Below are 27,694 nucleotides of genomic sequence, written 5' to 3'. Positions count from 1 at the left end.
GGAGGGGGGAATTCTGGAAAGGCAACAAGTACAGATGTAAAACAGTATGTTACATTTCTCAGATTCTTACCAGCATTTTTATTCCTTCCACATCCCATACTACTTTTGAGACATTTTTCTTTCTTGCATATGTTGGCATACATTTTCCTAGTGTATTTATTTTTCTTAATGCATGCATTACATCTCATTTTTGCCATCTTTGTGTATATTTTTCTAAAATGGGAATTTTGAAAGGTGCTTTTATGAATACATTTAAACATTGTGTTCATTTGTTCATTTACTTTTTCAAAAAAACCCGATGCTCATCCACCATCCACCACCAAGTGATAGGAAACAAAAAAAATACATTCATGAATAATCTCACGCATCATGAATTTGATAAATTCATATTTTAAAATCTCAGTTAATACACATTTATTTTCCATCCTTAATGGAAAGGAGCATGCTATCCCGATGGTGCTGGTCTCACACTGGTAGTTACTTGGCTCAGTTCACAGGCGAGGGCTCCCTCCAGATGGGACATCTCCATGTCTCTGTCAATAGAGCCAAGATGATAGTTCAAATTCAGATATGAATCAGATCACAAAGGAAATATTTGCCTGTTGATTAGTGAAAATTCACAAATTAGAAAGAAAAAAATTGATATGCTTTTATGCATTTCTTCTTTTTTCTTTCTAGGCACAGTCTGTAAAGGAAGGAGAATGTTCAGAATCTATGTTGCATCTGATGAAGAAACTGGAGCAGCTGAATATGGATATCGAAGAAGCTCTCAGCATTGGCTCCTCTCCTTCTGGGACTCCACAAACCAAAAGGCATAAACAGATGGTGAGAGAATGGTACACATACCATTTACTGTGCACGATGTTTTGTAGAACATGGAAAATGTATTCAATGGCAATTAGCTTCAGCAAGAACCCTTTACTCCCAAGCAGTATATTTTATGTGTATCAGTGAGATTTAGGGGTCAGATCACAATCCCATTTCCACAAATTGCTCTTCTGCCTTTTTTTCAAATTATATTCTCCAATTCCATATGTGTTGTTTTATATTGCCTTTGTAATTTCCCTGTTTTCATTACAAACTGGTCTTGGCTCTTGGTGTTTGGCTGTTTTGTAAAATGCATCATACGTGCATAAGATAATCCTTTTCCATGATTGTGCCCAATGGGGCACTATATAATCCAACTAATATTAAAACTTTATGAACACATGCAATCTTTCCAAGTTATATATTGACTTGATCACAAAGCAGCAGCTAGCTAAGGGATGCTTCATGTTATAACATGAATTTGATGGTGAAATAGCAACAGTAACTGTGACTGTCATGTGCAATCAGAAAATGACTTGGTTTGTTCAGTGTACTATGATCCTTAACTGGGAGTAGGTGCAGAATTTGCTGTACTAACTCAGAAAAGTATCTTAATTCCCCCCCACCTTTTTTTTTTTTTTTTAGGTTCATTTATAAATCCGGGCCTTGGATAATGCAGATTTTTGAGAAAGATCTGTTTTGACTATAGGGGCCATTCCATTTTTTTCCTTTTAGGAACCCTATATAATATGCAAGAGTGTTATTCTTTATTATATCAAGGAAGTAATTGAATTAGCCATATCTGTATTGGGAATGCAGTGGGTTGGATGCTGTATAAATCCTGTACTCAAATTCTGCTTTGATCATACCACATTTTGACCTTTCTATAAGCTTCTTCAACTCCATGGTCTGACTAACCGGGCTTACATGCAAGCTGGCGGGCTGTGGGACATCCATAAGCAGATAGGAAAATTAGTCCAGATAGCTCAGGACTGTCAACACTTATTGGCAACAGCTCTGCAGAATTTCAGGCAATTATTTCCCAGCCGTTTCTGAAGATCCCTGATTTTCCCTAGTGAACTCTCCTGCATGTAAACTAACAGGTTGGAGGTTCGAATCCGGGGAGAGTGCGGATGAGCTCCCTCTGTCAGCGCCCCATGTAGGGATGATAAAACATCCCAAAAAAAAAAAACATCCGGGCGTCCCTGGGCAACATCCTTGCAGACGGCCAATTCTGTCACAACAGAAATGACTTGTAGTTTCTCAAGTCGCTCCTGACATGGTTTAAAAAAAACAAAAACAAAAAACCCGAAGTATCATAATTTGTCTTTTGTTTGCTTCTTTTGACAAAATGTATTATTTGGGCTGTTAATTGTAAAAAAAAAAGATCAGTTGGGAGTAGAGGGGCTACTTATACACTCACCCTAGACTTTTATTGCTAGAAATCACCATATTTTGTTTTTCTTCTGTGTGCAAAAGCAGATGGAAAATGGTTCAGAAAGAAAGGTTAACAAGCCTTTATTCCCAGCCCCACTAGTCTTCTGTTGCACACTCCTGGCTCTGCATGCAACTGAGTTTAATTGTAATAAGGAAATGTTGGAGGAAACCTGCATGCCTTTACCAACAGAGAAACAAATACTCAAATCGCATAGACATGAGTTTAATTGTTCTAAGCTGTAATGCTTATAACAGATCTATTCCAGGATCCAAGAAAGTTCTCTGAAATGCTCTGTTAGTTATAAATTTGTCAAGCAAAGGATTTTTCCCAGATTGCGTAGGATAGAAGTTTAGCATTATACCACTGATCTCCTGATCTTTTTAAACAGCCTAGTTCTTATATCTGAGAGTCTCAGCCCATCAAACTAGAATACCAGTGACACTGTTTGAACATTAACTTGGTCAAATCTGGACTTTAGATTGTTGTTTTTTGAGCATACAATCTGGCAGGCCACACTGAAACATTTTAATTGGCCTAACCCCTTGTTGATTCAATATAACATCCGTCTGACTGGTGCAGTGCCATGCTTTGTGAAGCTGCCCTGTGATTCTTGAGTCCTGCAGATTTCAAAATTAGAGGGCAAAATTGTATTTTAGACCTGTCTAAATTAGTCTTTGGATTCATTATAGTCTCTTGAGTATTGGAAGGGGCGATATACTGCTGCTATAAACTGCCAAAATAAAATAAAAATGAGTTAGAATCCTTTCTGTTCAATGCATTATGTTCCTCATGCTTGTAACTTCTCAGCTTATGCAGCTTCATTTCCATTTTCAGTTTCCCGATGTACCAGAATGAAAACTGTGGTTCAAAACTCATTTTTTAATGCAGTGGAAAAAGTTATGCTAACACATAAATCCATTTAAAGTATGTGTTTCAAAAATTAAGGAGATAATCATAAGCTAACCCATATTTGCTTTGATATTTTGGATTTTTAGAACATAGGAATATGAGGTTTTTAAATTGTGTAGGATATCTATGGAGGTGCTTACAAATCTCTTTTTATTTTCTTTATATAGTAGATTGCAAACCCTCTGATGATAGTTTGTCTTCTGCATTTTTAAAAACTTGTGCGCCAGCTGCGCCCATACCTTGCGAAGTCTAACTTGACCACGGTAGCCCATGCCCTGGTTGCATCCCATATAGACTACTGCAACGCACTCTACGTGAGGTTGCCTTTCAGAAGCTCCAAATGGTCCAACGGGCGACAGCCAGGTTGTTAACAGGAGCGGTGCTCAGGGAGCATACAACTTCTCTGTTATGCCAGCTCCACTGGTTGCCAGTCTGCTACCTGGCACAATTCAAAGTGCTGGCTTTAGCCTATAAAGCCCAAAATGGTTCCGACCCAGCTTACCTGTCTGAACATATCTCTCCTTACAAACCATCTAGGACTCTAAGAGCGTCTGGGGAGGCCCTGCTCTTGGTTCCGCCTTCTTCTCAGATGTGTTTGGTGGGGACGAGAGACAAGGCCTTCTAAGTGGTGGCCCTTTGGCTATGGAACACCCTTCCTAGGGGTATTAGATCACTCCCCCCTCCTAACATTTTAGAAAAAGTTAAAACCTGGTTTTTCGAGCAAGCATTTGCAAACGCAGTGTAACAGGCAAATACAGATTTACAGAACGACTGGACAATGGAACTAGAAAATGATTTTAGTAAGGAGACACTGAGGATTTATGTTTTTATTGGTTTTGTATGGTTTTATATTATATTCTAATTTTTTAATTGTATTTTATGTTGTTAGGGGCATCGAATTGTGCCAATTGTAAACAGCATTGTCGCCTTCGGGCTGAGAAAGGTGGTATATAAATACAGTATATAAATAAATAGAATTGTGCCCAGAAATGTGTTGGCAGCCAGTTGAGCTGCTTCAACAGATGAGTTGTATGCTCCCTGTAGCCAGCCCCAATTAGCAGTCTGGCTGCTGCTCTTTGAACAAACTGAAGATTCTGAGTACTATTCTAAGGCAGCCCCACATCGAGCACATTACAGTAGTTCAACCAGGATGTAACAAAGGCATATACCACCATGGCCAGATACAACTTTTCCAGGAATGGGCACAGTTGTTGCACTAGCTTTAATTGTGCAAACGCACTGTGGATAAATGGGCCTCTAGGTTCAGAGCCAAATCTAAGAGTACCCTGTGACCCCATCTAACACATGCTGACTCCCTATTCCCTGACCTGTCTTATGACTGACCAGGAGTACCTCTGTCTCATTTGGATTAAGCTTCCATTTGTTTACCCTCTTCTAGACCACTAGGCACAGGTTTAGCACAGGAACCGCTTCCTTGGAATTAGATGGAAAGGAGTAAGAGAGTTGGGTGTCATCTGCGTATAGATGACCTCTCCCAATGGTTTCATATGTTAAACAGCATGGGGAATAAAACAGAGCCCTGAGGGACCCCACAGGCTAGTGGCCAAAGAGTTGGACAGGAGTCCCCCAGCACCACCTTCTGAGACCGTCCCTCCAGGAGGGAACGGAGCCCCTGAAGAACAGTACCTCCAAGCAATAAGGCTAATGATAGAAGCAGGGGAGCCTCCTCTGAAACAAGGTATCTAGGTTGTCCTGTATGGAGCAACACTGACTGTGAAAGAAAAGGCATACAAATGAGTACTCTGGGTCCTGGGTGACATGCTCTAAAATAAACAGGATATAGATGCACATGTCAAGGGGTTGTTTTCTCCCCGTTTCCACAATTATAATTTTTTTCTAGGGGAAAAACTTTATTTTGCCACAATTACTCACAACCACAGTACTTTCAAGTTGTATAATTTGCTTTGCACAGAGATCCTATTAAAGGATGTTCGGGAATGGCAATAAGTACAAGATGTGTTGGCTGAAAGCAACATAGTTGTGTAATTATATTAAGTTACTGCTTCATCAGCTACAGTAGGTCCCAGTTTCCAGCCCCAATTTAAGATGAATTTAAACATATTAAACAATTTAGACCAGGAGGTCTGAAAGATTGTCCTCACCTGTGTGAACACATGCTGCTGAGGTCACCAGGTGTGACCCCTTTTCACATCCCTTTCCTTTGTAGAGGAAGGAAGGCAGGGATGTGTGCTTGGGTCTTTTCAATAGTCATACCCGAATTCTTTTCTTCAGTTATATCAGCTGTCCTTCTCTGCTGGCACATTCCTGCAGTGTGTGAAGACAATCCTGTTTGACATACCTTTTGTGAGAATGTATGATCTTTTTCTGGTTTTCTGCTGCAAAGCTTTTGCAGCTTTTTGTACAGTTACTGTAGGTCATTCTAGATATTAAGGACAATATATATTCCTTTTGATTAACCCATTGTTTTTCTCCCATGGCAGAGTTTGCTCAGAAATAATCAGACTTATAAATTAAGTCCATGTTTACTTATCAATGCCCAGTCACTAAACAAAGCAAATGAAGAGGGAGAAAAAGCAATTCATATTTCATCAGAGTAAATATTAATTTTCTCAGCTTGAATACTAACAGGACCTTACAACATATTTACATAGTGCAGATGGTTTCCAATGGGTGGCTGACAAAAGGGAACAGGCAATATGTGATGAGGCCCATTGGTAATAATATGCAAAGGGGTTCAGAAATGGAGTATTAGGCAATGTGACGAGATCCCCCATCACATTACAAACATAACTGTATGCTCAATTTGCTTCTGTCACAATAAATAAATACATTACAAGCAGATGTGTATAGTGTTGTATGCAGCCCCTGGATCCCACTTTTCTGATCGCCTGAGCCTTCAACTAGTCCACAAGGCACTCCTACCTACAATTAAAAAAACAAAACAAAACATGAAGGAATTTTTAGGATGGTCCCTCCCCCAAATCATGTAGAAAGCCCCCAAATGCAAGAGAACACATTAAAACAAATGAAAATGCCCCCATACCACATGTACCCCAGAACATCATTAAAATCTCAATACTTGTGTTTTTCCCTGAAGACTAGTGGAGTACTTCTGCATATCAAACACCTGTCTGCTGTAAAATTAGGTTTTGTTTTGCAACCTGTAAATTATATTTTTCTTCTCACACCACAGCAGGCATGTGACTGATATGAGACACACTCCAGAGAAAAGGAGAGATATTTGTATTTGAGCTGATGGGTTACAGTGGAGAAAGTGTACAGCTTATGGTTTAAATTTACATGAAACCTCTGGGAGAGATCATATGGAGTTTTTGAGTTCGATGACAAATTTATGCCGATGATACCCAACTCTATTACTCCTTTCCACCTAAAGCCAGGGATGGCGTCCTGGTCCTAAACTGATGTCTGGATGAGGGCCAACAAATTGAAACTAAATTCAGACAAGACAGAGGTACTCCTGGTCAGTCAGAAAGCAGATAAGGGTATAGGGTTACAGCCTGTTTTGGATGGCGTTACACTTCCCTGAAGATGCAGGTTTGCAGCTTGGGGTGATCCTGGACTTATCACTGACCCTGGAATCTCAGGTGTTGGCGGTAGACAGTAGCGCTCTTGCACAGTTAAAACTTGTGCGCCAGCTGTGCCCGTACCTTTAGATGCCAGATGTGACCATGGTAGCCCATGACTTAGTCACATCCTGTCTGGACTATTGCAACACTCTCTACGTGGGGTGCCTTTGAAAATAATTCAAAAGCTTCAACTAATCCAAAGATCGGCAGCCAGGCTAACTGGAGCACCATATAGGGAGCGAGCAACTCCCATGTTACTGCAGCTCCACTGGCTGCCGATCAGCTTCCGGGCTAAATACGAAGTGCTTGTTATTACCTATAAAGCCCTAAATGGTTCGGGTCCGGGCTATTTACCTAACTGCATCTCTGCATGTAAACCAAAAGGACACTGTGGTCAGCAAAGGGGGGCTGACTCTTGATCCCACCCCCATCTCAACTGGGGCTGGTGGGGACTTGCTTGTTCCTTCCCTCTGGAACTCACTCGCTATGGAAATTAGGACATTTTCTCTCCCTTAAGAAGCAATTAAAAACATACTTTTGCACATTGGCCTTTGGAGAGAAAGATGATTAACTTTTGTTGCTTTTATCATGTCCAACAAGGCTGACAGTGATTATGCTACCTTAACTCATGGGAAAACCACATTGTTATTTGCATATTTTATATTTTTATACAGATTTTAGCATTTTGTGGTGTTAATTACGAGGTCATTTGATTATATGTTTTAGCCTAGGTTTTATATTTTTATACTTTCAATATTTTTAAACTATTTGTTTTAATTGTTTGGTGCTCTTTGTTTTATTCTTATTTTTCTAATAGCACCTGGCATTGTATGTTTGCCATTTTTGTTTTTTGGAAGCTGCCCTGAGTTCCTTCAAGGAGAGAGGGCAGGTTAAAAATAAAGTAGTCGTAGAAGTAGTAGTAGAAGTAGTAGTAGTAGTTGTTGTTGTTGCTGGAGATAGGTCCAGGAGAAATTGGTCCTTGGTCCTCAAACAGCTGCTTACTTCTACTTTAGGAGGATGGTCTTTCAGGGGGAATATAGTAGATGGGCATAGCTTTCCCTATTATTTCCAGATAAGGCTACCAAGGCTGAAAACCCGGCAAGCCAAAGCTACCAGTCAGCAGAGATAATATTGAGTGAGATAGCCTAGTGCTCTCAACATTCCTTTGTTCCATTTCTTTCACAGCTGAAAGAACCATGACAAAACTCTTCTAGGCGAGCAACAAGTCCACTTCCCACTGGGGAAATCAACTGGCAATTAGGTAAACAGCAAGGGCTATGGTTCCTTGCAGTGTCTTTCTCTGTCTAATGCTCTTCTCTCTGTGAAGCAAGACAATGTAGTGCCTTTCTCAACAGTTCATTGCAAACAATGTTTCTTTTTTATATTTCCTCCCCATCCTCTTGAGGAAGCAAGCTCTCTGTGTGCGCTTGCAGTAAATCATAAATGATTCTACTGGGACATGTGCGTTTGGTTATACTGATTAGCCATCTGCTGAGTGTTCAATATATTCATTCTTCATTATATATTTAGTGTGAGGATACTTATTCCATCAATTACTGTCTATTTGCTTCTCATGTGCTTTCAGTAGCTTCATAAAAATGGTAAACCTCTCGTCTTGGCATAGACTGCCTGCTAAGTAATTCTGAGATTAGATTTTCCACTTGAATAGCAACCTGTAAAATTAGGTTTTGCTTCTCACAACCACAGCAGGCAGGTGTTTGATATGCAAGAATATTTATTGTCTTCCTGACCCTGCCAACAATTCCTCAGCTCTCCAGAATTCACAGGTATTATAAAGTCGGTGGGTGTCTGAGAGGGAATATGGGAGGTGTTAACAAAGGAAAAGTTATTCCTTCATACAAAATGATTTGTGATATAACTGCATTTTCTTACCCATCCTCCTTAAGTGTCATATGAAGCATCCACAGAAATACGACTGGAGCTTTCATTGCTGTAATATCCACAACCAACCTGCTTAAAAGCCGTATAATCACAAAAATGTAATTTATTCCTTGCCCCCAAAGTCTGATGTATAGCAACATTTTATCTGTAAAGGAATGACATTTCACAACATTTGAAAATTAAATCTTGCTAAAGATGCCAAAGGCTCAGTGTAGCTCACATTTAAGGAGTAAAATTCTGCCTTAGCTTGCAAGAGTTTTTCCAAAGTGTACTCCAGCACCAAGTAGCAACACAAATCTAATTAGGTCTGAATGACTCCAATATGTTTATGGGTACTCACTTAATATTGCCACTTCCCTGGGACACCTTTTGAGCTTTGATTGGATAATCAAAACGCTGCTGCCTTCGCTCTCATTCTGAAGAAATCCTTACAAGCTCTATCCCTAGTCACTGGTAAAGAGCAACACTTACTACCAAGGAAGTGAAGTGTTGCATTCCCTTTGGCTTACGGAAGATTGCGTTATACATGCTAAAGGGAGCATAATATTGGAGCGATAATTCCCCTAAAGGACAACACAGTGTAAGAGTAAGCTATCGATTTATTGACCACAACTACAACAAAATCAAAGCAATCATTACAATACCAAGCACAACATGAACCATCAAGCTTTTTAGGTTCTGCATCAAATACAATAGAGGTAGTTTTCAATATATGTCGAGGTTGTATTGCTGGATCAATCCATTCCCTCCTCTAGTTTTCCCATTTTTGTTCAACTTGTGCCTGCTGCAGGCTACTGCAGTCCTATCTAAGGATTTATGTTTATATTGATTTTGTATGCTTTTTATATTATATGCTAAATGTTTTTAATTGTATTTTATGTTGTTGGGGGCATCAAATTGTACCGACTGTAAACCGCCTTGAGTCACCTTTGGGCTGAGAAAGGCAGTATATAAATACAGTACATAAATAAATATCTGCATTGCTTTAAGCTTGAAAAGGGATGTACATTTATAATTTTGGTTAATTGTAGGGAAAGCACCTTCGCATTACTATCTGCTTTGACCACTGTTTTTCCCCATTTTTCTCTTCACCTATTTTTACATCTACAAATTTATATCCTTTGATGTACCTCAGATACATAGGAATTTGGGGGTGACGTTATTCAGCTTCTAAACTGATAGGCACTCACCTGGGTTCATGTTTATTATCTAAACTGTATGACAGAAGTATTGCTTCAAATTTATGTAGCTGCCATGCAGCTTCCTTAGATGGAAGAAATGAACAAGTTCTGCTTCTTTCTCAATGGAGATAATTGTCAGTGTTCACCAGGTCACCAATTGTGATGTTATAGATCAGGCATGGGCAAACTTTGGCCCTCCAGGTGTTTTGAACTACAGCTCTCACAATTCCTATTTGTGGGAGTTGAAGTTCAAAACACCAGGAGGGCTGAAGTTTGCCCATGCCTGCTATAGATGCTATAACCAGAAACTGGAAAATACAGAAATAGTTGATTCTTAACTATGATACGCACAACATTCTCTCTCTTCATGTTGTACCATTAAATATGTGTTCTAGTAAACACATGCCTGTCAGTCAATCTAAATGCAGGGGAAGAATATTCCTGCCTGAAATCTAAGAACATCATATTAAGGTCATATTATGTGTCCCTCCATCCAACAAGGTTAAGCAGGTGTGTATTTCTCTGTGGCAGCACCCCAGCTGCTCAACCCCTTTTTCTGAAGAAAGTGAAACTGGCTCTTTCTTTCCAGTTTTCCAGTTTTCCACAGTTTTCATGAGGCCTTTTGCTTATAAAATTACAGTAGGTATATCTATTCTGGCAATTTTAAAAACTGGACAAAGACATTTCAGTCCATGTTCATAACCGCTATGCTATAGTAGCATTCTCTATTATTTTATGTAATAAGTAGGGTTAAAAAGAATTAACCTCAGTAGAGTCTCACTTATCCAACCTTCTCTAATCCAGCATTCTGTATTATCCAACGCAGTCTGCCTTCCACCCAGATCCACAGCTGTTTCAATACATTATGATGTTTCGGTGCTAAATTCGTAAATACAGTAATTACTGCATAACATTACCATGTATTGAACTGCTTTTTCTGTTGATTTGTTGTAAAACATGATATTTTTATGTTTAAAAGGTTTTTCCTTAATCCCTCCTTAATATCCAACATTTTCACTTATCCAACGTTTTGCCGGCCTGTTTATGTTGGATAAGCCAAACTCTACTGTGTGAGTTGCTAAAGAAAACAACACTCCTCAATTCAATAAAACAGAAAACAAAATCTGAAAATATATAAATACAAGTAGACTGATCTCTTGAGCTGAAGAAGTGTGTGTTTCAGATAAATATGGTCTAAATCTCTGCCTTATTTCTACGCGATAATTTAGCTTGCACTTGAATTTTATTTTTAACTCAGTGGTGATAAAAATAGGTGCTCAATTTATTTGAAAAGAGAAATGATTTAGCACTTTTTCTGTAGAGCCCTACTGGGGAAAAGATCATAACAGAGCAATAACAGAGGTTTACTGGTAGGTGAAAGCAGGGGGGAAGACGGTCGTCTCAGAGGATTTACTGTAAAACCACTGTGTATTTCAAGTAGGTGGCATTTTCTTTGCATAAATGGTAACAGCATATGAATCCCACTTGCCATGCCACTTACAAATTGTGCAATAAACATTTCCTGGAGTCCCGTTTGATCAGGGAAGCTTCAAATCCATACACAAACTGAGCCATACCGGCTGCTATGCAATCTGTGTAAATATTTTATGTCAGAATAAGTCTCAAGGGCAAATATCTCTTTTGCACACTCACAAAGAACTGTATACATAAAGACCTTGACTGCAAAAACATAGGAATGGTAATAATCATGATTTTCATAGGTCTCTGACATCCTGACCCTTCCATTGTCAATAAACGAACACTGACAAAAACATGGACAATGTAATACCAAAAAGATATTAATCCCCTTGGTCGGCATATCTTCTTATCCTTCAACAAAGAAGGATCCAGAATTGCTAACTATATTTTATTTACCTCCCCGGGAGATCCTTCCATTGGCTGTCTGGCTCCATTCTGTGGGTTATGGGCAGCAGCAGTTGCCCATGCCCCCAGGCTCAAAATCTTTGGATGCAATGTATGTCACTATTAGGCACTTATCTTTCCTTGAGCCATCATATCCTTCTTTAAACCAATGCAGTGCATCATGATTTTTGGAACATCTTTTCATTTTGCACTTGGTCACTAAAAATTATTTTGCTTTATGTGCTGTTTTCGACTTGACAGTGTCATTCTCCAAAAATATTTACTAGAGCAGTGTTTCTCAGCCTTCCTAATGCCACAACCCATTAATACAATTTCTCATGTTGTGGCGACCCCCAACCATAAAATTATTTTCATTGCTACTTCATAACTATAATTTTGCTACTGTTATGAATCATAATGTAAATATCTGATAAGCAAGATGTATTTTCATTCACTAGACCAAATTTGGCAAAAACTAATAATGAGAAATGAGGCAACCAAGTCACATAAGCTTTGCATAAATAACCAAAACATTTGGAAGCATCTAGAGCGGAGATGGCCAACTGTGGAGGACCGGAAAAGCACATGAGCTCTCCAAGACATTTCAGAGGGTCACATCTGCTCCAGCAAGTTACCAAAAAACAAATTGTACCCCGAAATACCTTCTATGTGACATGGGAACATCTTTTTTGGCCTCTGTGGGGCTCTAGATGACATTTTGGGGTGTTTTGTGGTTTTCAAACATGTGGAAATGACTTCTGAATATTCTAGAGATCATTATTGAACACTTTGAAACAAGGTTTTTTCCAATAAAAATAGAGGGTGGGAGTTAACTCCCACCTAGAGGCTTACAAAAATAGTCCTCAATGGCTGCATGACACCTACAGTAACACTTTGCCCACCACTATTCTAGAGATAACTAAAAACGATCTTCAAATTGCAACTAGAGATGACCTTCCTTAACTAAACTCCACTTTTCTTATGATTTCCATTTTGTGGCTAGATATATAGACCTATGTTTATTTAAGCTAGGGGTAGCTGATGGGAGAAGCTTACTTGTTTTCCTTTTTCTGCTTTGTTCTATTTACTTACTTACTTACTTACTTACTTACTTACTTACAATATTTATATCCTATTCTCTCTCACCTTGCAGGGGGCTCAGTGTGGCTTACAACAGGGCAATATTCAATGCCGCACACTCAACAAATAATACAATACAATACATTACATCATATAATAATAAAACATATAAATACCATAAAACTTTTAAAATATGATGCCCAGTCCTAAGTTGACATTTGTGTGCTACATTGTGCTGATTCCGCATTGCACTACCCAAACACCTGATTCCAGAGCCAAGTCCTCACTTGTTTCCTAAAAGCCATGAGAGAGGGGACCAGTCTGATATCTCTGGGAAGTTCCATAACCAAGAGGCACAACTAAGAAAAACAGAAGAAGAGGCAGTGCTTGTTGGACAATCTCCTCCTACACTACCATCCTTTTATCCTGTGTTTTAATTAGATTTTCCTTATGTTTTGTGTTTTGAAAACTCCTCTTCTGGATCTAGATTCACTCTTAGCAAGATATGAAGAAAATACATCCCATGACACCTGTGTTCCCCCGCCCTGGACATTTTGGAGCATTTGGGGGCAAAATAATGTTTTGAAAAGTTTTGTAAGTGGCCCTGAGGGGCTTAATGCTGACGGGCTACACTTTGTCTACACTTAAGCTATAGTCTGAAATAGTAGTGCTCAAAGGTTAGTTCTCCAGATGTTTTGGACTTCAGCTCCCAGAGAACCCATCCAGTTTACCAAAAGTCATGAATTTTGAGAGCTGAAGTCCAAAACATCTGGAGTTTGTGAATCAGCAGACTGAACTAAGGATATATGATATCATCACTAACTCAAACTGAATACAATGCAATGTTATGTAGCCAAAAGAGTTGTCAGGAAATGGAGCATTCGTGAGTAATGTTATGTGAATGTGTATGGGAAGCCATTCCTGATCGTTTTCAGCCAAACCACAGTGTTGATGTTGGAAGATCTGGCGTGGGAACTTCAGAATCATCTTGACCTACCCCACCTTCTTCTTTTATTTGTATTTACTTATACAGTGACTTACATTTCTCAAATGGTCATATTTTTTTCATTTCCTCTGACTATATTTATCTAACAGTTGTTATTAGAATAAAGACCCTAAGGACTGCAGTGTACTTTATAGAAGAAGAATTAGTATTTTCCAGAGATCATCTTCTGTTTTATGTGGAAGGAAAATTTCTGCTATCTGCCAGGAAAACTTGCTTTGAATAATTTATTCTTGGGAAGCTCAGTCTTTGGGCATGCTCAGAACTTTGCCAGTCTTTGCAGTCAAGTATATATGGCTATGGCCTCACTATTTGTCCTTCTTATGTCAGTTGGGGATTTTAAAAAAGTCTTGAATACAATTCATCACTTTCAGCTTTGATCAATTTGATTATGTGATTATCACTGACACTACAATTACTTTTTTAAAATATGTTTTTGATTCAGTATCACCTAGGAAATTAATTGTGATATGCAAGAAAATGTAAATTACAATAATTGGCTTTCAATAGTGCCAGGGAATTATTTGAACCAAGGAGTCTAGCAACCAGAAACAGTTATCTCACAGTTGACAACATAGTAGCTGGCAAGAAGAAAAGGATGCCAGGTTCTTTTTTCCATCCGCACAGCTGCCAGAAGACCATTTTAATTAACATTTGTCAGGTGACCCAAGGGACCAATATAGCTTCATCTGGATCTATAAAAGCTATCTGAGGCTTTGTAAACCTTAGTCATAGTTTGGCTCCTCATTCTGTGAAACTTGCCACTGGAGTGAAGAGAAATCTGTACCTAACTGCCTCCCCATTGCTTTGTTTGTCTCCAAACGTGCAGTCTCAAGAAACACTTTGTTTGTAAAACTTTCCCTAGGGAAGTGAATATTATTTTGGATTGACTAGCAGTCAACATTAATTAGTAATACAATTTTCTAAAATTCCACTGAGATACAGTCAGATATGTAGTGTACCTTTTATATTCTTCAACATTTCACAGATGAGAACTGGGACATATATTCCAAGGGACATCAGATGTGAGAGAGAATGGCACATATTAATGAAGTAAACACTAACTAGGAGAGGCTGCAGGAATTTATTTTTGTTTGTGTCTATAGCAGCGGTTCTCAACCTGTGGGTCCCCAGGTGGTTTGGCCTTCAACTCCCAGAAATCTTACCAGCTGGTAAACCGACTGGGATTTCTGGGAGTTTTAGGCCAAAAGAACCACTGGTCTACAGGGAAGGGCAAGTTTCTATTTTATCTTCTCCTGCCAATGGGTTAATTGAGTGCTAACTGCTTTGGCACTCTGAAATTACTTTGTAGCAACTGAAATAAATTAGAGACTAGGGGCCTTTCCACACAGCCCTATATCCTAGAATATCAAGGCAGGAAATCCCACATTATCAGAGTGTGGACTCAGATAACCCAGTTCATAGCAGATATTGTGGGATTTTCTGCCTTGATATTCTGGGATATAGGGCTGTGCGGAAGGGCCCTAAAGGAAAAGTAGAAAGGAGAAAAATTGGGACATTTTAAAAGCAGGGCTTAGTGGGACAACAGAGTATTAATTGGGACTGTCCTTGTCCAATCAGAGCAGTTGAAGTATATTTATAGCCTTGTTGGTGGCCATCTTAAAGTTGTATCTTGGCAAGTGGAGGAATGGTTACTTTTCATTACGTAACAGTTACCTTCTGTTTACACATTGAGGGAAATATTTATTACAGTGATTGTGCTATTTTCTGGAGAAATGCTATTCTTCAGAAGATTCTCTATGAGAATATGAGAGATTTCTTTAATATTTTTCACTAAAGATTTCAAAAAAAATTAGCAAAATTAGGCAACAAATTGTGTTTTTTTTCTTGCCCTTTCTATACTTTTGTGTGTAGGACTCTTTGTGCAGTTTTATTCTACTACAAACTAGTTAACTGTCTTGTCATTTAAATATAATTGTCCTATTTTCATTGTTATCAATACTTTTTCATTAAATGTAATGAACCTTCCTTTTTCCATTTGCTAGAATTAATTCTTAATGATATTAAGAGCCTTAATTTTAAAAGAGGAGCTGATATCTTAGGGTGAGCATGGATCCATATTAAATCTGTTTCTGTCTCCTACAGAATTCTGGGGCTTGTATTTCAGGGGAGGGGTGTTTAAAATTCTCGGGCGGGCAGGTCCTGGGCCTCACTAAAATGCAAACCCCAGAATTGTGCAGGAGGCAGCAACCACATTGAAAGTAGATCCATGCTCTAGTGTGATGAGGCATTTTGTTTTTATTCCAACCGACTTTCTCTCCTTTCAAAGTGTTTATTTAGTTATCAAAGCTGGATTGGCACTCCAGTGGTAGGGGATAATCACTATCCAGCACAGCATTTGCAGGCCTGTCCATAGTTATCTAAGTGAGGGATAAACCATGTCATAAAACCAGCTTACCTGTCCGAACGTATCTCTCCTTATGAACCATCTAGGACTCTAAGATATTCTGGGGAGGCCCTGCTCTCCATCCTGCCTCCTTCGCAGATGCATTTGGTGGGGACGAGAGACAGGGACTTTTCAGTGGTGGCCCCTCGGCTGTGAAACACCCTTCCCAGGAATATAAGATCACCTCCCTTTCTTTCTGACATTCCGTAACAAGGTTAAAACCTGGCTCTTTGAGCAAGCTTTCGTTAATTTAGCATAATCAGGTAAATATGAAACTACTGAACAACTGGACGATGCGATTGGAAAATGTTTTTAGTGAGAAAACGCTAAAGATTATGTTTTTATTGTTTTGTACGGGTTTTATATTACATGCTAAATATTTTGATTGTGTTTTATAATTGTTGAGGCATCAAATTGTTGCCAATTGTGAACCGCCTTGAGTCGCCTCCGGGCTGAGAAAGACGGTATACAAAGATGGCAAATAAATAAATAAATAAATAAATAAATAAATAAAAAGCATGCACACAAGAGGGGAAGGGTTAAACCTTCTCTGGAGTATTGAGCTACTGATAGACCTTTGCAGAGAAGTTAAGCAAATGTTTCCCATTGGAAAAATGAAGGTAACAGGAAGTAGAATAAGATACTAGGTGCTGCATAATGTAGGACTGACAATTTATTCTTTGGCTTCAAGTGCTCTCCATCTTTGAGAAATTTGGCAGGTAAAGCATTCCTGGCACAGAGATGAAAAGAAGTGGGGAAGTTTCTTCAAATCAGGAGGTCCTTAAAAACACAAGACCTCTGTTTGGCAAACAGATCCATTGCAAACGGTCACATAACATTCAACACACCATTGTTCTGCAGGAAGCTGCAGTGAGAAAATATTTAGCACTGCAGGCCAATTACCTACAAAGATGTTGTCAGCCCAGGTGATGCAGGTTGCTTTTGACATGTGTCTTAATTTGGCATGGATTGAGACAAAGTTCCTGGCCAGCCATTATTCCTCTGCCGCTTAAGTGGGAAAGTGCTGTCATGAAGAGATAAAAGAGGCAACTTCAAGGCTCATTAACAAAAGGAATCCTCTAGGAGCCTTTGCAGCATCATTCCCATTCTCTGGTTTGTTCTGGTGGAGTAAGGAGTATGAAGGGTGAGGAGACACTGGCTACTTTCCTTATTTGGTCAATGGCTCGTAACCAGTCAGTCAATGTTTTGGTCTCCCTATATTTTTGTATTGATTTTGTCATTTATTAATGTATCTATTATTTATTAAAGCTCCTTATAAATGCTTTATAAAGGACATTAAAATAGCAAGCTGCATCCCTAGAGGACCTCCCTTTTTAGTGCCTTGAAATATACTATAGGTGAGGAGGAAATGGTTTTCTTCTAATATTGTGTTTCTGATGTTTATGTCAAGTAAAGCTTGGTTAAATAACTACACAGGGTAATCTAAGTTTTATAAGGTTAACTGAGCCAGAGGCATTCCTGGAGCACACAAAGGGCAGGGTTTCCATGTGAATAAAATCTCATAGCACATAATAGAGGAAGTGAGAATACACGCTATTTGCTCTCCTACCTGCACAGTTCACTGCTACTTCTGACCTTACTCTTAAAAGAACCTATAGCTCTCTTTATTACAAAACCCAGAAGAGCGGCATTTGCCAGTAATCTAAAACAACTGCTTTAGTGGGGGGGGGGGGGGTTAATTTGAAGTTGAATATATCGAAAAATAGGTTGTTGCGGTGCTGCCTTTCACTTTTTTGTTTTTTATTTTACATTTTCTCACCTCCCAGGAAGCCACTTCTTATATAGGGAATAAAGTAGAAAGTATGAGGGCACGGGAGGAATCTAGCAACATGTTGCAGACTCAATTATTTTTGCACGAGCTTTGGTGGATTTCAGTCTATTTCCAATGGACTGTTGAAGTGCAGAACTGAAGGCATAGCTGATTTAAATATAGTTACAATAGCATCATTCTGTATATTGTTACAGTCAGATCCTACCCCTTATGACTGAGCAACTGTGCTTAAATATCTGTTTCTTGACTATTGTACTCCACTAATACATCTGAAAAAGTGGATTAAAATCCCCCCAAATTTAAAGAGATTCCAGTTATACCCAACTCCACTATATATAGGCTTTGCTATATACAGAAAAAAGGGAGTTCTGTATTTAATCTAAACATGGAAGAAATTATTTTGGAATGAAAATATCATTTTAATAGAATGATGTGACAGCATATAGGCCAGACCTGGAAGGATCAGAGGCTAAGCCAGTGTTTTTGTAAAAAAAAAATACATTTTAATATGTGTATTTTTACAATGTTCATGTGTTTTTATTATTCTGTAATCCACCATGAGGAGAGGCGGGTAAGGAAGAAAATTGTTGTTATTATTTGATACACAATAAGATTAGTACACAACAAACTAGATTACTATGCTTAGCTTTTGTATTTAATGCATGTCAGACACTTCCCAAGTGTCTAGGACTATGTGGTGTGTCGGCGAATAATGCATGCAGATCTGAGTAGGGTGGCCTTTTGCAGCTGTCAGATGGTAATTTTGTCAGCACTAATTGTTTTTAAGTGCAGGTCAAAGTCTTTAGGCACCACACCTAAGACCTTCTTCTTCTTCTTCTTCTTCTTCTTCTTCTTCTTATTATTATTATTATTATTATTATTATTATTAGGTAAGGTTTTAGCTGGAAAGCTAGGAGAAAAAAATCTATCCAATTCCATTTACAGATTTAAAAGGTATGAACTGACTAGAAATATGGGGGAGAAGGAACCAGTTCATCTATTACTGCATTTACTGGATATCTGGTCATCAAATTTCATCTCTTTGAAGCTAAGCAGGGTCAGCCTTGGTTAGTACTTGGATAGGAGGCTATCAAGAAATACAGTCTTTGCATGGGAGACTGTCAAGGAAAATGCTATAAATTCAATTTCAGAGGAAGGAACTGGCAATATCACTTCTGAGACTAGATCTACACAGCCATATAATTCATTTTATGGCCAGTGTAGAACATATAATGCAGTTTAATTCCATTGAACTGTAGCGTAGATCCAGTCTGAGTATTCCTTGCCTACAAAAACCCTATGGAATTCATGGGGTTGACATGAGTCAACAGGCAACTTGAAAGCAGATACACAGAGAGATTGGTTAGTGGCCAGAAGGAAGATCTCCTATGGTATGCGACTATTTTGATTGTTCTCTTGGATCATCTAAAACTCTCTGCTCTTCATGCATTTCCTTTGTATGCTTTGGATTATGTGGGTTAATCTTGGGAGGATTAGCTGGAATTTATTAGAGGAAGACAGTTGGATTCGACAGTTTACTGGTCTGTTCTAAGTCTGATTGAATGGCAGTAGAAACTGTTGGAAAATTGGCCATGTAAATGCCTGCAAACAGAAATTGGAAACAAGTCAGTTTGCAGGCTGATAAAAAGTTACCAAATGTGTACTCCTAAATCAGTATTGAAATTAGAATGCAATTATATTTTAGTAGCTTTAGTGGAATATTGTGACACGGTTTTCCAAACAAAGATGAATACAAGCATGTGCATGTTGGTGGCATTATTTACATAGCAAAAAATGTATGTTAGGAAGCATTTTGAGCTATCATCATCATCATAATCTCTTTCCTGCCTCTCCTTATGGATTGGAATGAAGAACAGCAGACTAAAATATAGCAATAAATCGATACATAACACAGCTAAAACAGGAACATTAATTAAAACAATCAATTAAAATGCAACAATTAATTAAAATAATCAATTAAAATGCAACAATTTAAAAGCATACATATTAGAATAATAATTTTATAATTTATAATTTTAAAACCATCTGGATAGGCTTGAATAGTAAGAAAAAATTGACTGGAAATACTAACACTGGAAATGTAACACTTTAATACTTTGTGTGAAATCTTTGGAAGAAAACCCTTTAGTGTGCTAACCATGCTGTTGGGAATATGCTGTTGTAGTCAGCCTCAGTTGGCCTTTGATCTTGGCTTCCTACTACTTCTGTGGCCTTATGCTCTTCATCGATGTTGAATGTTTTGGATTCTTCCATCAGATTTACTCCAAAGAAACCATTAGAAGACTCATCGATGCCTGGAATGTCTATGAAATCTTATTTCGTGTATTTATACCCTGCCCATCTCACCCATGTATGGATATTCAGATCTCCAGGCAGCCTAAACAATTCCCCTTACTTACTTTAAGGTCCTTGGATATTTATACACCTTTCAAGGTAGAATGCAAGAGTGCATTGTCTAGAATAAGAGGGAGAAGTAGCTAATACCCACAGCGTTTGAGGTTCTTTGTCCCCATTCCCAACCTTAAACTAGATCATCTCATCTTCATGCTGTATCTGAATCTTCTGATCAAGCTGTTCAAGAGAGGCTATCTTAATTCTAGTTTGGTGGGATCCCATGATTCTTCTGACTTACCTGAATGAAATGTCCCTGCTTCTTTGCAAGGGAAGCCCACAGAGGATTTTTTTTTTCATTAGTACTGTGTCAGAAGCTGAGATTCTCCACTCATCTCCTAGGGTTACTCTGAAAGCACCTCACAATATCATGTGACCTTAGGCTGCTTGCTTGGAAGGTAGCTTTTTTTTTGTAACCATTATATCTGCCAGATGGGCAGGAGAACTATGTCATCCAAGAGTATGTTCTCCATACTTTTATTTTCATGCAGATATAGTGGTTCTTCAGTTTGATATATGATTCCTGCCCAAGGTGTTTTCTCTCACCTTTAACAGAACATTGTATCACCTTCTCTAAGGTGAAATCCTGGTTCTTATTTGGAGAACTCCCTACATTCTCTACATTTCTCTAAGTGGATTCCTGCTGCTATCCAACTTGTGCATCCATTGTACTTTAACGAGGCTCCCCATAGGTGTTCTTCTATCAGACATCTGCTAAGCAACTACTCAGTCTCAGCCTTGATGCAAGATCTAAATCAGGATTTTCTCCACTGCTTGTTGATCTCCCATTTGTGTGAATTTCAGATATAACAAAGAAGAGGTTGTTTAACTGTGTGGTTCTTCGTATGGTCTTCTTATGAACCATCTAGGACCCTAAGATCTCTGTGAACTTATACAATGCCACCCATAGTCCGTCATGGTGCCCTACTCTCCCTAGTTTCTTAGACGCTGCTCTGGTAGCCAAGGAACCGAGGAATCAAATTGTAATCATACTCACCATGCACACTGAAGAAGGGCGAAGCTACTGCCAAAGTGCTCATTTCTCAGGTCAGGAGGTTCAGGATGATGTAATGCTCAGGTAACACCATTTGTGTGAACTCACAGATGACCACTTGAAGAACTGCAATTACAGGTAAGCACCCTGTTCTTTTCATATAGTCAAAAATGTAACATTTTTTAAAGTATACACTTTCAAAGTTGACATTAGCAAAGATTTACACCTCTACTACCAAATAAATGCTAGAGATTTTGAATTTTATCATTTTAATGTAATGATATACATTTATACTAAATCACACATTTTTTGTTGAAAGTCACAAGCTTTTAAAATTCATATACAAATATCCAATGTTTTTCTTCGAGATAGCTTTGACAGCAAACATATGTTTTAGACTGAGCTGCACTTAAAGTGTGTAAAACAACTTGGCATCAGCCTGCTTTTACTTTCGATGAGCAGCTCTGCTAAAAATAATAGCAGTACTGAAAAAGCTGATGTTGCTGTCTGGTGTGCTACTCCAGTGGTTACAAATTGAATAATATGTATTCAAAGAAGATACTATTTGAAATAATGTTAAGTAATCGATGTCCAGAATTCTAATGGGACTTCTTATACTAGCTGTTGTTGTTGTTTATTCCTTCAGTCACTTCCAACTCTTCATGCCTCATGGACCAGCCCATACCGGAGCTCCCTGTCAGCTTTGGCCACCTCCAGTTCCTTCAAAGTCAAGCCAGTCACTTCAAGGATACCATCCACCCATCCACCCATCTTGCCCTTGGTCAGCCCCTCTTCCTTTTTTCTTCCATTTTCCCCAGCATCATTGTCTTCTCCAAGTTTTTCTGTCTTCTCATTATGTGGCCAGAGTACTTCATTTTTGCCTCTAATATCCTTCTCTCCAGTGAGCAGTCAGGCTTTATTTCTTGGAGGATGGACTGGTTAGATCCTCTCACAATCCAAGGCACTCTCAGAATTTTCCTCCAACACCACAGTTCAAAAGCATCTATCTTCTTTTGCTCAGCCTTCCTTATGGTCCAGCTCTCACATGTATAGGTTACTATGGGGAATACCATTGCTTTAACTATGTGGATCTTCATTGCCAGTGTGATGTCTCTACCCTTCACTATTTTACTGAGATTGGTCATTGCTCTCCTCCCAAGAAGTAAACTGCTTCTGATTTCCTGGCTGCAGTCTGCATCTGTAGTAATCTTTGTGCCTAGAAATACAAAGTCTGTTGCTACCTCCATATTTTCTCCCTATATTTGCCAGTTACCAGTCTGGTTGCCATTCTTATACTAGCTAGTGTAACAATAGTTGCACAAGTCATTGCACTTAGCAGACATTTTATCTGTCGTTTCCAGTGAAGTCTGAGGTTTTGCAAGCACGCACACACTTTCTCTTGGTGGGAAGCTCATGGTCCATTCCCAATGGAGGAGCTGAATGATATGATGCCCACTGTGCAAATGTGGTATCTAGTGTAATTCACTTCCTATATATTTTTGTTATAACAAATGTGCATAGGGGGTTGGTCCACATGTTTGTATTCTTGTTTGTTTCACCATGGCAGTAGAATTTAAAAGTTAGAGGGGACCTCGGTGTTGGGAAACATAAGAAATCATACTATATCTGCCAATTAGATTGATCAAATTGCCAAAGTAGATGCTGAACCCATGCCACCCACCTACAGGATCCACCAGGGAAAAGAATTTAGCTTAATTCTCTTTGTAAAACATACAGTTACACATTTGCAAATCTATTATGTGCTTTCAAGTCGACTCTGACTTATGCCAACCCTATCATAAAATTTTCTTGGCAAGATTTGTTCAGAAGAACTTTGTTTTCACCTTCCTCTAAGACTGAGAAAGTGTTACTTGTTCAAGATCACCCATGGCTTAATAGGGATTTGAAACAGTTCTACAGTTTCTACAGTTCTAATCTAACACTGCAACAACTATACCGTGGTACCCACTTACTTACAAATACTCACACAGAATCAAATACATGGTCTTAAGGAGGAAAGAAAATGACTGCATGTTAGAAAAATGCAGGAAGTGAGTGGGTGTAGTAAAAAAAAAATCTGGAAAGTACTCCAAATGTACGCTATGCCTAAATATAATGCAATCTGCAAACTGAAAAGTGGTGGTATAATCCTGGAGAGGTTGCTAAATCTAACACTGTAGGGCAATGAATGCAAAAGTTGAGTATTTCTCACAGGTGGCAAAGTAAGATCACAGACCTCCAAGAATTGGAGCTGTTTTGTTGTTATTGTTGCTTCTGCTACTTGAAGTGTCTTAGTTGAGATGCAATGGAAAATTGTGATTCATTATCAAGAAATCTTTATTTGTGGCTTATGGAGAAGAGAATAGATGCTGTGTTCATACACAAGGCTCATGCAGTGCTTACTGGTGGCTCCTATTTCAGTGAGTCACAAAACCCACTCTGGGCTTAAGTGTAGAATTTAAAGGAGTTATCTAAGGTGCTGAAACTATTGTAGGAGGAAGTAGAGTTTAGCATTTTGAATAGCTCCTTCAAAATAGTTTTGGCTAGCATGACACCACTAATCTGGATGTCTCCAGCTGCCACTAGACTCATGCACATTTCAGGCTAATAAATTAAAAGATGCTGTGTCTGAACGGAGCCATTCGGTTAGTATGTTGAATATTGGTGACAGGCTATCTGCTAGGTTGGGAAAATGCCAGTGGTTGAGGTGCAGCACTGGCCTCTGCTGGACCATACATACAAACCCCATGTTCACACACTCTTTGACATTGTTATATGTCTAAACTCTCAAATATGAGGGATTGGTGGGAGTTTTCCCAGGTCATTGGCAGCTTTTGGCTCTTTTAAGCTCAGTTGAGACCTTTATTTAACATGGAAGTAAAACATAACTATTGGAATCATAGAATAATAGATATGGAAGAGACCACAAGGTACAACCTGCCCAACCTCCTGCTATGAAGGAACACAAAATCAAAGCATCCCTGACAGATGGCTATTCAGCCTCTGCTTAAAAACCTCTAGAGAAGGAGACTGTCCACAATACTCTGAGGAAGCATATTCCCCTGAACAGTATATTCCCCTGAACAGCTTGTACTATGAAGAGGTTCTTCCTAATGTTTAGGTGGAATCTAAACTTGCCTCCTCCTCTCTGTGACATCCTTTCAAATATTTAAACATGGCTGTCATGTCCCCTCTCAGACTTCATTTCTCCAACTTAAACATACCCAGCTCCCTAAGTCGCTCCTCATAGGGTTTGGCTTCCAAACTTCAGTAGTTATGGAAAGCATTACAAATCTGTTCCCACTTCCAAAAATGAGAAAACCAGAGAGCTTTTAGGACCTTCAAAACAGCCTTGTTAATTTATCATCATGATTTTAAGCTATGTAAGATTTGCTATATATTTGTTGCATAGTATACCGTATTTCACCGCATAATAGTCACACTCCCCCCTTTTTGTGGGAGAAAAGGGTGTGACTGTTATGCTGTAACAACTATCATGTGGTTAAAAAACCCTTTGATGGAATTTTTTCTCTGCATAATAGTCCCTTTGAGGATGCAGCAGCTGCGTCCTCAAAGGGATTATTATGCGGAGAAAAAATTCAATCAAAGGGTTTTTTAAAAACAAGTGTTTCACCTGCCTGCACAGTTTGCCCTCTTTCCTTGGCATAGTGCCGAAAAGGCAATTGCACCCTTGACAGGTTGAGTGAACAAAGGATGCGACTATTACCAATTTGGACTTCCCACAAAGGGCGGGGGGGGGGGGGGATCCAACTATTATATAATAGTGACTATTATGCGATGAAATATGGTAATCTACTTAACAAAGCTTTATGAAGATGTTGCACTGAATGTTGTGACTCAGTTAGTCATTCTTATGGTAGGAACACTGTAACCAATGGGACTTGATTATTATTAGGATAGATGCACTGTAATCAAGAGGACTTGAATGTTTCTTAGGATAGGCACTCTGTAATCAATGAGCCTTGAATCAAATAGGGCTAATGTATATTCAGTGGGTTTCAGCTGGGCTTACTGAAGTCTTGATAATGAGTTTACAACATAACAGCGCATACAAAATGCTCACATGATCTTGTTAATGTAAGAACAAATGAAACATGACTTTATGCATGCTTAAATTTAAATAATTTCCCTACATTTGTTCATTGTACATAAACTTGATTGGATGTAGTGCTGTTTGCAAGATCCAATATATATAGATCATTGTCTCATACTAAAAACACCCTGCACAGCATGGTGTTCATTATTTGACCCCTCCTTTTCAACTGCCTTCAGGATAATGACAAAGCATGTCTAGTTGAGGGTTGGAAACCTTTTCCTTTTATATAGACTGACAAGAAACCCAAAGTCCCATATTTTTCTCTTCAAAAACACAGAAATGTGTGCATCATGTAATTTATGAATGTGGACAATATGTTAATTTTGCAGAAAAAACATGGCTAAGTAAACTGAAAATAATACTTTTATTTGGCATTTAGGTAAACCGCAAGCTTGTTAATAACTACTTTGTAAGTGTGTTGTTGAAGGCTTTCATGGCCAGAATCACTGGGTTGCTGTGAGTTTTCCGGGTTGTATGGCTATGTTCCAGAAGCATTCTCTCCTGATGTTTCACCCACAGCTAAGGCAGGCATCCTCAGAGGTTTACAGTCACTGGCCATACAGCCTGGAAAATTCACAGCAACCCACTACTTCGTGATTGTTGTAAACCCTATCTCTCATGAGTTTCAGCCATTTCTTATTACTAAGAACCTAATAGGAGTGTAATATTGAGGGGGGAGGGGGCTGGTGGGGCCCTGGTGGTGCAGTGGGCTAAACTGCTGAGCTGCTGAACTTTCTGACTGAAAGGTCAGCGGTTTGAATCTGGGGAGCAGGGTGAGCTCCTGTTAGACCCAGCTTCTGCCAACCTAGCAGTTCGAAAAAATGCAAATGTGAGTAGATCAATAGGTATCACTCCAGCAGAAAGATAATGTTCCATGTAGTCATGCTGGCCACATTACCTTGGAGGCATCTATGGACAACGCTGGCCCTTCGGCTTAGCAATGGAGATGAACACCATTCCCTAGAGTTGGACACGACTAGACTTGATGTCAGGGGAAAACCTTTACCTTTCCTATTAAGCTCATACCATCTTTGGGTCTTGCAATGTGCACCTCTTCAGCTACTATTGTGGAAAAGAACTCAAGCCTTTTTTCATCCAGCAGCACTATCCTTAAAGACTCAGATGCATATTTGATGCTGTGTGCCTTCAAGTCATTCTAACTCAGTGGTTCTCAACCTGTGGGTCCCCAGATGTTTCCTTCAACTCACAGAAATCCTAATAGCTGGTAAGATGGCTGGGATTTCTGGGAGTTGTAGGCCAAAACACCTGGGGACCCAGTTCTAACTGATGGTGATCCTAAGGTCTACCAAAGCCATCTCTCTTGCTAGTGGATGACCTTGACTTCATGAGTAACCATGCAAGGGCTCCATTATAGCCATTTGATTGAATAGATTCTGTAAGACTTAATCGTGAAATATGCCTGTTTCTCTGATCATGCATTCAAAGAACCAGTCATTTTCTTAAAATGCCATTTTACATACATCTGTTCAAGGAGAGACAAGCTTGTAAAAGAGCAAATCATTGAAATCCATCATGATCAATCTATTTCTTGCAATAACACATTGCGCAGGGTATAAGAAGGAACTTAGATGCTGAGGAGTTCCTTCCACCAAGGTGCTCTAAATCTGCTCTCTCTTATCATCTTTCCAAGCAGTACAAAAATCCATTTAGATAAAATGAATGGTTCATGTTTTTTAATTTACACAGAATAGATTTGACTTGTAAAAGCAAGAAGGGGGAATTTAATGTTCCCTAAGAAATTGTTTTTAAATTGCCTCTGTCACTTTTCAGATGCAGGGATTGGCAAAAACGAACTAGCCTCAATACCTTTTGTTCCTTGGGGAAACAACTGAGCAACTGAATGATTTTTATGGCACTCTGCAATGCAGACAAACACATCCTTATTCTCTCTCTCACTCGCTCGCTCACTCGCTCTCTTTTAAGTGAGGCCAAACGACCTTCCTAAGAAATACTGAAGGACCCTTCTGTAGCATTCATCTTGCAGTGTTTCTATTCTAGGCAGGCGCAGGACAACCATGAATTGTTTTTGCAGGATTATATGCTCTAAGTGATTGAAGTGGTGCATTTGAAAGCAGACTGAAAGCTTCCAGAATCTCTTTGGGTAACCTTTATTGCACAGTCGATATGCATATGGATGTTGCATTGCATAGAAGATAACATGAATAGAAAGCAGCCAGGAATGTGAAAAGTGATTTTGCA

At 39.0% G+C, this 27,694-nt stretch overlaps 1 protein-coding gene across 1 annotated transcript in view; it reads left to right on the top strand.

Annotated features, from left to right (window-relative positions):
• The first annotated feature begins 713 nt into the window (after positions 1–713).
• STARD13 (StAR related lipid transfer domain containing 13) overlaps positions 714–27,694 on the top strand; it is a 228,441-nt gene continuing 201,460 nt past the window's right edge. Inside the window, exon 1 of the mRNA XM_067466597.1 lies at positions 714–825. Within this exon, the coding sequence (XP_067322698.1) occupies positions 715–825 (111 nt within the window). The 5' untranslated portion in view covers position 714. The remainder of the gene's footprint in view (positions 826–27,694) is intronic.

The sequence above is a fragment of the Anolis sagrei genome, chromosome 3 (genome assembly GCF_037176765.1).
Source record: "Anolis sagrei isolate rAnoSag1 chromosome 3, rAnoSag1.mat, whole genome shotgun sequence".
Taxonomy (NCBI): Eukaryota; Metazoa; Chordata; class Lepidosauria; order Squamata; family Dactyloidae; genus Anolis; species Anolis sagrei.
Note: the sequence above shows the minus strand (reverse complement) of the source record. Positions and strands in the feature narration are given on the sequence as shown.